The sequence below is a fragment of the Phaethon lepturus genome, unplaced genomic scaffold, assembly GCF_000687285.1.
Source record: "Phaethon lepturus isolate BGI_N335 unplaced genomic scaffold, ASM68728v1 scaffold26524, whole genome shotgun sequence".
Taxonomy (NCBI): Eukaryota; Metazoa; Chordata; class Aves; order Phaethontiformes; family Phaethontidae; genus Phaethon; species Phaethon lepturus.
Window position 1 is genome coordinate 45,913 of NW_010534436.1, and position 13,501 is coordinate 59,413.

General features: G+C 44.9%; 1 protein-coding gene across 1 annotated transcript in view; it reads left to right on the forward strand.

Moving 5' to 3' along the window:
• LOC104619605 overlaps positions 1–13,501 on the forward strand; it is a gene marked incomplete at its 3' end in the record, with an annotated part of 46,685 nt that overhangs the window by 19,361 nt on the left and 13,823 nt on the right. Inside the window, exon 4 of the mRNA XM_010285534.1 lies at positions 3,881–4,009. Within this exon, the coding sequence (XP_010283836.1) occupies positions 3,881–4,009 (129 nt within the window). The remainder of the gene's footprint in view (positions 1–3,880; positions 4,010–13,501) is intronic.

The following is a 13,501-nucleotide window of genomic DNA, read 5'->3' on the forward strand; positions in this document are numbered from 1 at the left end:
ATGGAGTAATGATCAGAAGCAGATGTGCCCCTCAAATTCAGCGTGAGGCATGAGTTGGGAATCAGAGAAGAAGAATAACTATCTTAATGTACGCCCCGTTCTCACACAAATAACCTTTTTTGGCAGATTACGGTGGAGGTTCGTAACTGCCTCAGTAACATGTCGTGATCTCAAACGCTGAAGCTTGAACCAAAAATACTTTGGGATAAACTTTTATAAGCAAAGGAACAATGGTGACTCCTGGATGTGAACTGATTAGAAACGAGTGTTAATTTGGTATACCAATTTGGAGAGAAGTGCGTGTAAGTTGGTTGGGCGTAGCCTTGAGCAGCGTTTCTGTAGCACAGCTAGACCCAACGTTGATTGAAATTATCTGGATTTTAATTGCAATCTCACTGTGTTTCTTTGGAGTAGGTACAACCTCGTGTCAGGTTGCCCAACTCCGAGCCAGCTGATGATAAAGAAGGTAATGTGAAAGTGAGGTGTTGAAGAACCTACTTGCCCCATGAGGCTTGACTCCATCATTTGCTGCTTTGGGTGTTCATTTGGTGGCTTTTCTGCAACGGGGTGCCTGTTGGTGGCCCCCCAAGAGTTTCACACCCCGCAGAGATACTGTGACTCACCTTTGTGTCCTTTAAGGGGATCTTCCTGCGATGAAGAGAATCCTGTAGAACAGAGATTAGGGAGGATTAGCTGCTCCAGCTACCCTGTGCTTAAAGGAAGGATCTGGGTCAGGAGGCCGACTCGTTCCCCTGCCCGGCTGCGGTGGGAAGTGTGCAAGAGGGATGCTCCGTTCCTCGGGTGCTGGCAGCACTGCTTTGAAGCTGTTTGCACCAGCCTGAGCAAAGAAATTGAATGCCGGAAGGAAAGAGGTTCTGTCCAAGTCTGAACCCCCTTTTTTTTTTTTTAATTATTTGTTTAGGAAAAGAGCTGTTCTTAGTGATAAACTATCATCCCTGTAATCAAGGGATTTTTGTGGCGTGCCCCGTCCGTTCTGATCAAACCTGAATGTTTCATGGACATAACTATGTATCTGAAATTAGGTAGTTGGAGGGGGATGTAAAATACCAAACTTGCCAAAGATGCTAAAACCAAAATATTTAAGCTCAAAAAAAAAGAAGAGGAGAATTCTAGCCTGAGTTTTTATTTAATGTTTCATTCATTATTTCCTTTAAAACACTGGATTAAGGCTTACTGGAAAACTAAAGTTAGCCTCTTGCTACTCACTTAAGGAAAAAGGAAAGTGATGCTCTAGGAAATTAATATGTAGTTTTGTGTGTTCATTTTTAGGAGAATAACTTAATCTTTAGATTTAAGAAGGATACTTCCTTCCATAGTAATCACAGACCAAGTTTATGTTCTGCAGAATCCCTTTTAATAAACAGAAAACCAAACCTCAGGCACTATGAGGGCAAACATCTCATTACACAAGTGATGAGCTAGTGGAGTCTCTCCCTGGTTGATTTTTTTAAATTAGTGAATAAACACACAAATTCAGTGAGTTTCCCTCCCTTTATCACCTTTTAACATTCAAACCTGTATCCTGCATTTTAGTTTCTTTGTAAGTAATTTGTTGTAGGAGCCAAGATGAAGGTGTGGAAGTACCTGCGTTGCTGTAGCTGGTGTGAAAGGCGCTGTGCTTTCGCTCGTGCTGGAAGGGCAGCTGGTCTTTTTTGTGGGTCCGCTAAGCTAGGCTTGGCTTAGTAGGAGGTCCTTTCAGGTCAGCGGTAAGACTCCCATCAGATACTGTCCAAGTGCGTTGCTGCCACAGTATCGAGATGGTATGGGTTTATGATCATTCGGTTGCCTTAATTAGGCTTTAAAGCAAGTTTTAGTAGGTCCAGACCTGTGTCTGTGACGTCTCTGCTCCTTCTCTGCTGCATTGCAGAATGTGGACCGTCGCTCACGCAGCTGCACAGCTTTCCTTTCGGTTTGGCTTTCAGATTTCATGCCCAATTCAGAGCAGCATTCCTTGCAGTCTTTCATTAACCTCCAACCTAGGTTATTTGCATGCTTTAATTTCTGAGGAGGGCTGGTGAATGCTCACACTAACCTGCGATATTACTAGTGCCCTCGTCCCCCTTGTCAAATGTCTGTGTGGACTCGGGTGCTGTTGCAGATCAGAGGATTTCGGATGGCTCTGGCCTTAGCTGGAGTAGTGTGGGCACTTGTTAGTGTAGGGAGATACAAGCTGGCGGTGTTTGAAGTACCACAGCTATTGCAAAATAACCTCTTCTCCACGACAAGCGACATCCAAGGAGGCATCTTGGTGATGAGTACACGCTTAGCCTGCTGATGGGGCTGTTCAGATGAATGATTTCCATGTATTTTGTGTTGCCTTTGCTTCCATCTCCCTCCCTTAACTGCATTTTTTGATATCCGTCATGATACATAGTCACTTCTGAGCACCAACTACCGTACGATTGACATGACAAGCCTTTCAAGGTTGCCTTAGGAGTCGCGTAAGAGACTTTGATTTTCTTGGGGATGGGAAGTGGAAAGTTTTATGATGCTCTCTTGTAACGCTGGTTTCGATTCACCGACTGAGGCTGTGTGCGCACACCTGCCAGTCTAGATCAGCCAAAAAAAAAAAAGGATTCCACCCCGGGGAAAGGAAGGATCCACTTGGGGACAGAGGATGAGCTTCTCTGTCTTGACCCACCCTTTCCTCTGATGAGCACAAGGGTGCTGTAAATCTTCCCGCAGCAAACGATTCCGGACTGTTTCCAAGCCTTGAGAAATTGCACGTCGTCATTCTCGTTGCCGGTGCAGCTGTTTTAGTGGTTTAGGTAACGTAACGACAGGCATCGATACTTGGAGTGCCATAAAACGACTCAGAAAAAGCATTTAGTCGTGAACTCTGTGGCTTCTGCTCTCATACTCGGCTCTCTTGGAGCTTGGTGCTAATACTCCGTTAAAAGATCAAGAGCCAGGAATTTCCTTCTGCTTGCTTTTCCGATGCCGGGGAAATATATGCACGCATACCTCCCTACGCGGTGGCAACGTCCCCTTCTAAGCATTGCCTGGTTTTGTGCTTTTAAGTGCCTGTAGCCAAGCAGTGCTTTTCAGCAAGCAAAATACATGTCTGAGAAAAGGTCAGTGAGAAGTGAGTGCTGGACTATAAGCTTTAACCAAAACTGTAAAAATTTAGTTGTGTTGAACTGGGGGGGGGAGGTGTCACCCAATGGTTATGTGATTCTTTTTTTCCTTTGAGTCTCCTTTTTTTAATGTGGTCACTATGTATATTATATTTAAAACACTTCCATTATGGACATAGTACAGTGGAGCAAGCATGCGTGTCGTGAATATATTTTACAACATTTTTCTTAATGTGTTTTGATTAGGTTTGGTTTTTTTTTTATAGAAGCTGAGAAAGGAGATAAGTATATGCAAGAATTGCTTTGGTGTTTCATTCTTTGCTGGTGGCAAGCCCCTCAGCTAACAAGGCCTCTGTGCAGTCCTTTTTTTCCCTTTTTAGAGGGGAGGGTGCAAATTTTCCCCTTACTTTGTTTTTGGGTCACTGGTCATGTGCACCCTTTTGCAAAATCACATTATTGTTTGATATGGCTTATAACGGAAAGATCGGAAGACCCCAGGCCTGAAGGCAAAGGGACATTGCAAAGCAAGACCACAGCAGTGAAGCTCATCCATTTCTTACACGTTTCCACCCATGACTCCAGCTGATTTTTTGATCCTTCCCCATTTTCCTGAATCATACAAATAGTTACTAACTTGTACAGTGTTTCACTTCCATAAATATAGATTATTTTCTGTATATATGAAAGGGTGCTGCTAGCTGCTTTTGTAAAAAGATGATGACAGTATCTATACAGATTGGATTACTAATATTATGTTTTACTAACAGTTTATCTCCACACAGGTAACACAAGTAGCAAGACAACCGGGTCCTCCTGCCCCATCCCCTTACACTGCACATGAAATAAATAAGGGACACCCAAATCTTGCTGCAACGCCACCGGGACATGCATCGTCCCCTGGGCTTTCACAGGTAAGACCTGGCACTGGAGCAGAGCGTTCCCAGCCTCCTCCTTTTCCTCTCATCCGATTCTCAGCTTTGCTGCTCAAAATTGGACAGAGCTGTCTTGTCTGTGACCAATGTATAAAACTTGATCAGTGACTAATGTCTTTGTGTGGCTCGAACCTTGCAGTGACTTTACAGGTAGCACCCAAGTTTATTAGGCACCAGTTCATTCTTGATTCTGTAACAGAAACTAAAAGCAACTTGAAAAATCATAGGAAATACTCATTGAAGAGGAATGTGCTTCGCTGTTGGGTGAGGCTGCTTTGGGGCATGGCCTGACTTCCATTTTAAATGCGGTGAAAGTGCCCCATGTCCTCTCTGTTCGGGATTTTCCATTTCACATGTTTTATAGAGGATGCTGCAACTCTGTAACTCTTCTAAGAAGTGGGACAGTAAAATGAATTACAAAAATGAATGCTAGTAAGAGAAAGGAGGCAAAGGACTGATTACCCCTCAAAAAAGTACAGAAGGAGAGAGAAATGGGAGTTACAATAAGAATGGAGAAATAGCGTTTAGTAAGATACGTGGAATAAATTGCTCTTTTTGTAGTCTTTATTAGCTGAATATTCTACAGGGTTGACGTGAGAGTGGACAAGCTTATCTTAATAAAGGAAGAGGCAAAAGAGACAGGTAACGGAGCACAGAAAGAGGGGAGATAAAAGATACAGGCTCGGGGAAAGCGGGTGTGTAAAAGCGTTGAGGTCTGAGATAGAGGAAAGCCTTACGTTTCGTTTGCTCTTGTTTAATTTATGCTTGTTCGAATAAATGGAACAAAGTAGGAAGAGGCGAGTAGGTCGGCTGTTAGGAAGTGCGGTTTCATCCTGAACAAGAAGAGAGGTGGGGAGGCAGGATGACAAGCCGAGGATGGGCTGGGAACGGCCGTGCGCCGCGGCGAGGTGGTGGTGGGAGCCTCGGGCGTGTTGCAGTGCTGGGAGAAGGCAAGCTTTCTGGTCCTCCTGCCAGCCTCTTCAATTCGGACGAGATATTAAACTGCAACTGACCTTTTAGACTAGGAGATGCGTGAAAACAAATAAGGTCGCGGAAGGAACACTTCACCTTAATATTGCGCATTCTTGATAAAACTTGGTGGGGAAACTGGAAACTTGTGGTTGTGTTTGAAATGTGCAAATGCTCATCCTTCACGGAGTGGAAAGTTAGAGGCTGAAGTATCTATTCAGGATCGTAAAGCTTGCAGGCATTAATTGGTGGTCTCGGCGCTGTTTCTTGCAGTCTTGCTGCATGGTTGTTGAAAATAAAGTCTCTGGGTTGAAGACTGAACCTCACTTAACAGAGGGAGAACATAGCAGGGTTGCAAACCCTAAAATGCTGTCTGGCTTGTGTTATGTATCAGGAAATTCATTCCTGGTAAACCACATCACCAGAGGGAAGCTAATCATATGGCAGATTAGAAGGGAAGAAAGAGAACACTCTAGGCAGCCTCTTTAAAAAAATACTCTAATCAAGGATTTTTTTCTCCACTTAATATTTTCCTGTTGAGTCAGTGCATACGTAGAGAGCGGGCTCTGTGCCAAATCACCACTCTAGCCAGCCGGAAAAACGCTCGTTTCCTGTTCTGCTGGCTCTTATCGTCTTGGAAATGAGTGTCAGATTGTGTCACTCTGATGCCGCTAGTAGGAGTGGTTTGACCTTACGTCCTCCATGTCAGCTGAGGATCCTTGAGGGCTCTAGGAGGGTATTTGCCCTCTGGCTGTACGGGGCTGGCCCTTGCGTGCTTAGCGAGAGGAAGAAAAAGCAAGATCCAAGGCTATAAGCCAGGTGAAGCGTCGGTCATCGCACTTTTTGGGGACCGTCGAGGAGCGAGGTCTGGGGAGCTTTCCCTAAGTGATTCCTACAAAGCTGGGATTCAGTAGCAAAGCAGCAAAAAAATAGAGGTTTCTGTTCATTCCCAGCACCTGCTTGCCTCTGACCAGGTATTTTCACTGTTGCGGTGTCCCATCAGTTGACCCTCTCATTTGCAGCTGGAGGTGAAGAGTTAAAATGGAAGTGCCTACACGTGGGACGCTTCCACTGGTAAGGCTTAAAAGGGGTTCAAGACTCTTGACGTAAGTGGTTCCAGGATAACGTGTCCCCAGAGAAAGCTTTCCGTACCCCTGAACTGTTAGAGGTTTGGGTAAACTTCAAGGTGTTGTTTTTTTAACACTAGTATTCTGAATATTCTTACGTATATCTCACTTCGACCCCTGTCAGGTGTTGAGTTTCAGTACGATACTATGGTAAGAAATTCCCCAGTTGAGCAGAGCGTTGGATGAAAGTATTACCTTTTCATTGCACCTATCATTTGACTCCTCTGGGTTTCATTGAATGCCCTCTCGTGCTTGCGTTAAGAAATGAGGTGAGTGGAAGTTTCCTATTTCCAGGCCGCTTGTAGTTTTGTGAACTTGTATCGTGACTTCATTTATTTGTTGTTGTCGGTTTTTGTTTTTTTTTGGTAAACAATCCAAATCCTTTAAATCTCTCATCACTTGAAAGTTTTTTCCATGCTGTAATTGTTCTTTTTGTCTGATTCTTGGACCCCTTAAATCCCGCTATTTCCCTTTTGAGATAAAGGGACCAGAGCTGTCATGGTGTTCTGATGAACGGTTCATTACTGATTTCTTTAACAGCAATATAATACTTCACAAACTACTCTGTATCTTAGTCGGCGCTACGCTGATGATTGAACGTTGAGCAAAGGTTGTCTTTGCATTTGTCCAGTCGCGCATAACGTAGAGGTGTGTGTTTGTGCATGGTGAGGGGGGTGTGTGTTCTTGGTTTGACAGAGTAATTAAAAGAGTAAGGAAGAGACCACTTCATTTGAATTAGAATCTGATTCAGGGATCATTGATTTCTCCACCAGAGCTGTGACTTCATGAATACTCATGAAACGGAGTCTTTCCTAGGTAGGGACTGCTGTTTAGGCAGTGAATGAAAGCATACTGCCAGTCCAGGGCTCAGCAGAGAGGTCAGTCCCTTGCTTTTATCTAGTAGGCATCTCAGCATCCCTCCTCTTGGCACTCGCAGTCTCTTACCGGTTTCTTCAAGCGTGGGGATCTTGCAGAAGCCGTGCTGGAAGGAGAACGGAGGGTTAGTAGCTGCTGCGGTTCCACAAGTGGTCCCCTCGCTGTCCTGGCTGCTCTAAGGCTGCCTGTTCCACTAAGTCTGGGTGATGAGAGATTAGGTAATATCTTAAAATGTTAATAAGTGATAAAAGGAGCTGCTGTCCCTTACAAAAGCTCTGGGCACTGGGGGACACGGTTTATATGTCTGCAGACTTCTGTGTGACAAGGTGACAGCATCGTGTTGAGTTGTCTGTAAGAAAGACTTTGGGAACCAGAGACCAGGGGTTGTATGGGATATTTAGTGTCTCCCGTGGGAAGAGAAGTCAGGTGCAACTGTGTGTTGTACCTTTGTAGCTGGCTTTCCTTGAACTTTAAATAAACAGATGGTCATGCGGTGTTGTGGTCTGGTGTCTTTTTCACTTATTCTTCTACCTTTTCCATTTGACATAGCCAAAACAAGAGAAAGGCTTGCTGTTCGGCTTCCTCCGAAGTCTTTCATAATGACCAGCCTCTGGCACTTTGCTGCCCTTCAGAATTAGTTTCTGCTGCAAATCAAGAAGAGCTTGGCAGCGATGAGAAACAGTCCCACGCCCCCGTCTCCGCAGCAAGAGACAGCATTTCTGCTTCCCAAATTCCAGGGCCTTGAAATCATAACTGCTGCTCTCAGGAATGTGTTGAACTCCGCTGGCGTTGGGGAATGCGCAGCACATGTTGCTGCGGTGATGTTATGGCCAGATGTGGCCCCACGTACATAAAATTTCATATTCCTGTTTTTCTTTGCGTGAAAGGGCCCCTCGTACGGACTGGGTGAGGAGGGGCGCATCTCCAAGAGCCTCGCAGACTTCAGAAGTGGCTGGTTTGAGACCATTCTCTTTCTCAGCGCACAGAGGAAAGGAGAAGTCATTGGGAAAGGAGCAGAGAGGTTTCTCCTTGGGCCTGGCTACCAGAGCAAGTCATCCCGAGATGGTGTGGGGCATGGATTTACAATGTGCCTGGCACTGCAGGGTAACTGCTCACCTGAGCACGGGATGGGAGATTCTCCAGTGCAAGTAGTGCAGGCAAAGAGCATTCTCACAGGCCGTTAATGCAAAGCAGCTGTGACGCTGTAAATCTGCCCCCCCGCTCCAGCTTTACATTACAGTAATTTATGGTGTAGCCGTGTCTTAAGATGGGAATAGTGAGAAAGCAGAGCTCTTCCAAAGCAACCAGACTGGGCTGGAAGGACGCAGCCCCGAAGTGCTTCTGTCTGTCCAGTGAGTGACCAAAAGAGGAGGAGATGGCTCCTCTGGTTGTACCATGAGCAGGAGGCAGCAGGCAAAGCTTAAGGAGAAAACAATTTCATCCCTGCTCGTGACCTAGGAGTGTTTTGAAGGATCCCAAGGAACAAGTGCAGTGGGTTCTGGCATGTGAGATGAAGCAACGCAAGAGAGGAATGGTTTGGAAAAGCCTCTTGGCTTTCTCCGCCTCAGCTTTAAAACTGCGGGCTCCGCCGTGCGTGCCGAGGGATTATTTTAAGTCCGGGACCACAGTTTGTAAGCACTGACTGACCATGCTTGGAACAAATCGCCAGGAATTTCCCCTGCAATCAGGGAAAGCTGTAGCTCTCGTTAAGAACATGCCATGCGCTGAGCACATCAGCAATTTGTGCCCACGGCTACCTCTTAGGCTAAAACGATGGAGTACCCAGTTAGCAGAGGACCCTGTGGCAATGGTTGAGACCTTACTCTGAAGCTGTTGTAGCTATTGTCAGCTGTGTTTAGTAATCCCTTATCTGTTTCTAACAGTGCCAAGATACACCCACAGAAAACAAAAGTGCAAGAGAGCCGAATTCTCAGGATCTTGGTGTACAGAGACCTTGACTTCTAGGTGGCTGATGTAAATCCAAAACAGATTGTACTAGCTGGAACTTGTTACCATCTGGTTCTTTGCCTTAAGTGAAAAGAGTTTTGTGGTCTCATTCCGGTCCTCAAAAATGTCACCATTGCTAAATTAGCATTTGTAATAGCAGTGAGACATTCCTTAGTATCTTAAGGTCTGGGAATCCGTGCCAGGAAGCGTGTCTGTGTGCCATCTGTGGCATGTTTATAGGCAATCCCCAAGCCCCCCTTTTATTACCTTGGATCCTTTCTACGGGAGCCGGAATCCTGTTATAACTGTGATGTTTATTCAATACTTCCCTCCCATCATTCGTAGCCCAATTTAGATTTCAGATGCTTTTAATAAAGTGACGTTTATTAACAAATTGGAATGGAAGGAGGAATGTAATTTAATCGTAACCTTGCCCGTTCGTGCCCTGTGATAATTCAGGTGCCCCGGGACGTAGTGAGTGTTACGGGAACTGTTTGTTGGTGTTGGAGGCAGCTACCTTCCGTGTTTTGTTGCCTGCGAACGACGCGTTACACTCATCTTCCCCCAAATGCAGCTATTCCCCATTATCCAAGACCGTGTATGCTTTACTAGGAAGAAGCAATCTGTGTAAAGTCAGATGATAAACTTCCATGGCCCCTGGCGCGCCGGGGGCTCCCTAATTTCATCGTCTCATCTGTACAAACGCCCTGTCCATCGTTTTCTGTGTTAGCAGGGCATCTTTTGCGGACCCTCGCTCGGAGTCGGTTCTCTAAGCTTCGCAGGGAACGCTTCACCCAGAGAGCTTTTCCGTACAGGCACCTGCTTGTTTTATGGAAGGTGCTCTGATAGAGGATTTCATGCTGATTAAAACCACACAGAATCCCGTAACTTGTAGAGCAGGTACGGTTGTCAGTTGGGATATTAATTAACGATCATCTTTGTGGCCACAATGATGTGGACGCAGAATGAAAGATTAGACTCCCCTTGCGCAAGTAAAGAAATCGGGGCCAGACCAGCCAAGAGAGAAGTTTGCATGTACGTGCTGCCCCTCTGAACAGTGGATTTCAGTTTCTTGGGTCTTCTGTCCATACCAGATAATGAGGATAAAGAAAATTTCAACACCAAATTCTTGATGGTGCTTTGTGGGCAGGAAAGCTGCCTTCCAGAGACATGCTTTAATGTCTTTTTCTGAGCAGTCAAGAATTCGACCTCTTGTACTTCTCACTTCTTTTCTTGTGCGGGCTTCTGTACATCCGGGTCAGGCTTCTTCACAACATGTATTTTTAATGCAGCTTGCTAATTCTGGGCTTGCAGGAATGTATGACTGCAGGTGGCGATTTGAAAACGTGAGTTATTTAATAGCTGATAAATCCAGGAGAAGTGTAATCTTCTTTCGTTCTTTGTGTTAAAGACCTGCTGGAAGTGCAGCTGAACTCTCTGTTTTGTAATAGGATTAGTAGGTTTTTTGATTGGGTTAATAATATTTGCTCATACAACGTATTTCATTATTTTTGATTCATTGCTCTGCTTTTTACCTCCTTAGTTTAAATCTGGGCAAATCTGTGCTGGAAACCTAAAGCTTGTCTGTGTCTCAGCAGCTGCTGTCGGTGCCTTTCGGGCTTCGGGGTGCTATTGTGTAGGGATGCTCAAATTCATAGGTGTCTCCTAATTTGGGGAGAGCAGCTGGGTGTGAGAGCTGCAGGAAGGGAGATCTGGGGTAGTGGGGAAGGCATAATGCAGCTTCAAACGCTGATTAATGCTATTAACCTTAATAACTGTTTCCAAGGTTAAATGATTAATTTTCAAAAGGCGCTAGGTGGGATGAATGAATTGGTTTTGGTATCTGTGCACTTAGGAAGGACTAGAAACAGCCTTAATTTCCTTTCTAACAAGGAAAGAAGGAAAAACCTGTTAACAATTTTTTCACGTACATGTGCAAAGGACAGATCGCAGCACAAACGCTGAGTCTAGTTAGGCCGAGGTCTGCCTGCAGACCCACCCCCTCACTGCTGCTACTACGTTTTGCGGTGGATTACTGCTTTGAGGGGTGTCTTTAGTACTTCTCCATGCGGTCTTGTGTGCCCAGCGGGGGAAAAGAATGTGTTTTTTTCCACTGCTGCTTAAGCTTTTTCTTTCAGGAGTAAGCCTAGCCTGGCTCGGAGTCTTCCCTGGCCCATCCTCCCTGGTGTAAACTGAGTTATTTTGAATAAGAAAGCTGTCACGGTAGGTGTCTTGGCCACACAACACATCCTGGACGCATGATCTAGCGGAAGAGTTTTCTTTTGGCTTGTGATACTATTGCGAATCAAAAGCAGTCTTAAAACTGCTGGTAACTTTTTTTTAATTGAAATAGCATTTTTAATAGAAAATCAAACTCCTCTGTAGTTGTTTTAAAATTCTACAGATCCCTTTCTTCAGGAGTTTTCCGTCCACATTTTCTGTTCTCATCGTCACGTGGACTGTGCTTTATTTTGGGGCTTTTTAGACTTTCCCACTTGTTGAACCACATTTTTGTTCATAATATAAGACGACAGAATAATGTGAGGCAACTTGCCATTTTCTTATGTTTAATAATTTCTATTCTGGTATTCCTTTTGTAACAATACCTTCTGTTCCATGCAATTTAATGGATGTTTTCTTGCATGCTCCAGAAAATACATCGTTTTTAAACACACACAATGTGTTGCAGAAAGCAATATGTCCCAATAAACGCTAAAGTCAGCACAAAAGTCAGAGCTTTACATGGTCTGTGTTTTGTAGATGTAAAGGGCAGAAAATACCCTTGCAACTAGATGAAACTAGGGAGAAGGAGCCCTTGAATTACTGGAGTCCACCGTTAGCTGTTGTGTCAGACTGGGGAACTGAAGAATAACCTCCGGAGCCATTTATAACTTCAGGAGGGAGAACCTACCCAACAGGGGTGCAGGTTTGAAATCCATAAACAGCATGGTTCTCCTGCGAGCTGAAATCTCGATCTGCTGCTTTCCACTCACGACAAAGAGCACAGAAGGGTTTGATGGTTACGGAGCAGTAATTCCACTTTTGGCTCTTTGTGGCCCGGAAGGGCTGTGCCAGCATTCTCTGTAGACCCCTCCTTACGGTGCCGTTAGAAACTGATAATTTATTTAGTTGCTTTAAATTGTCCAGATTTGCGGTGGCATTTCTGGGCTTTGGTGTAATGCAGTGAAATCTGAACATTTTATCCGATTGCTGCCATAGACTCATAAAATGGTTAAGGTTGGAAGGGACCCAGAGATCATCGAGTCCAAGTGTCTGCTCAAAGCAGGGTCAGCTAGAGCAGGTTACTCTGGACCATGTCTACTTGGGTTTTGAATATCTCCAAGGACGGAAACAGAGATAGATAGATAGATAGAAAGCAACAAATTTTTGGAGCTTTTTGTTGGGTCTTGGAGAAAAGGAGGAGGAAGGCTGCAAACCTGCTGCTCTTTTGGCAGTAGGATGGACTAGAGGGGCTCAGCTGACTGCAGGTTGTGTTCCTGAGCCAAAGTATTGATCCTCGAAGTTCATGTTCTGGTTAAATTGGGACGAAAGGCACTTTGTAAACTCCAGGATGTCTCTGCTGAGATTCACAGGTCTGCTTCCAACAGCAGAGGTGTTGGAATGTCTCCCCCCAACACCCGCAGGCACACACACAGTCTCTGTATTTTTGAGTAGCTTTATTATGGAAAATAGCAGTTCACTTAATTATGTAATGGTCGTTACCAGACCACCCCCAGGCTGCGAGCCACGTGCTGCAGCCAAGGCAGGGACTGTCATTTCAGTCTCTGTAAGAAGCCAAGTAAATCCATGCTAGTATTTACAGATGTTATGAAATGATAATCTACTGCGGTGTTATCCTTGCCCTCGTGCCTTCGTTAACAACAGTTTTGAACCTAGGCAGATTCGGTGTTGATGGATTTAATAAACAAGTGTCTTTAGCCACGAGCAGGACGTCTGTCGACCCCAGTGTCTCAAAATTACACTTGTTTAAATATTTCACTCTGCATCGTCAGCTGACCACATCACTGTGGTCTGAAATCGGGCATGGGCTTATCAGCTCAAGTGCCTTATTTTTTTAAAAAAGTAGAAAGATTGTTCCTCCTCCCCAAAGCTGTGTGTTACATTTACCTTTGCAGCGTGTTAAGGGACAGTTGCATTCGGCCGTATAGCTGCTGGTAAAATAATTGCAATTATTATGTTAAAAACAGGGGGTAAGCCTGAACTTTGGGGCTATAGCATGTCAGAGAGGGACGCTTTCCACTCGCTTTTCCTTTTCACCCTCCTCCTTCATAACATCCCTACACAAATAGTAACCAGTGTCTTAAGCAGGAAGGAAAAGAGTGCGTAACATGCGCCTATATTGTCCTTTGCACAAACTGTCTTTGTCCGGGGAGGAGGAAACCACATTTCCTTCGCTGCCTTCCGTCGGTGGGAATCTGATTATTTATGTTAAAGTAGAAAAAAAAAGCCTGTAGTTCTGCGATTGTTACGTGGGAGACTCTTCCCCTGTCAGCTTACTGCCTGTGCCCGCTTGAATGCGTGACGCTAAATC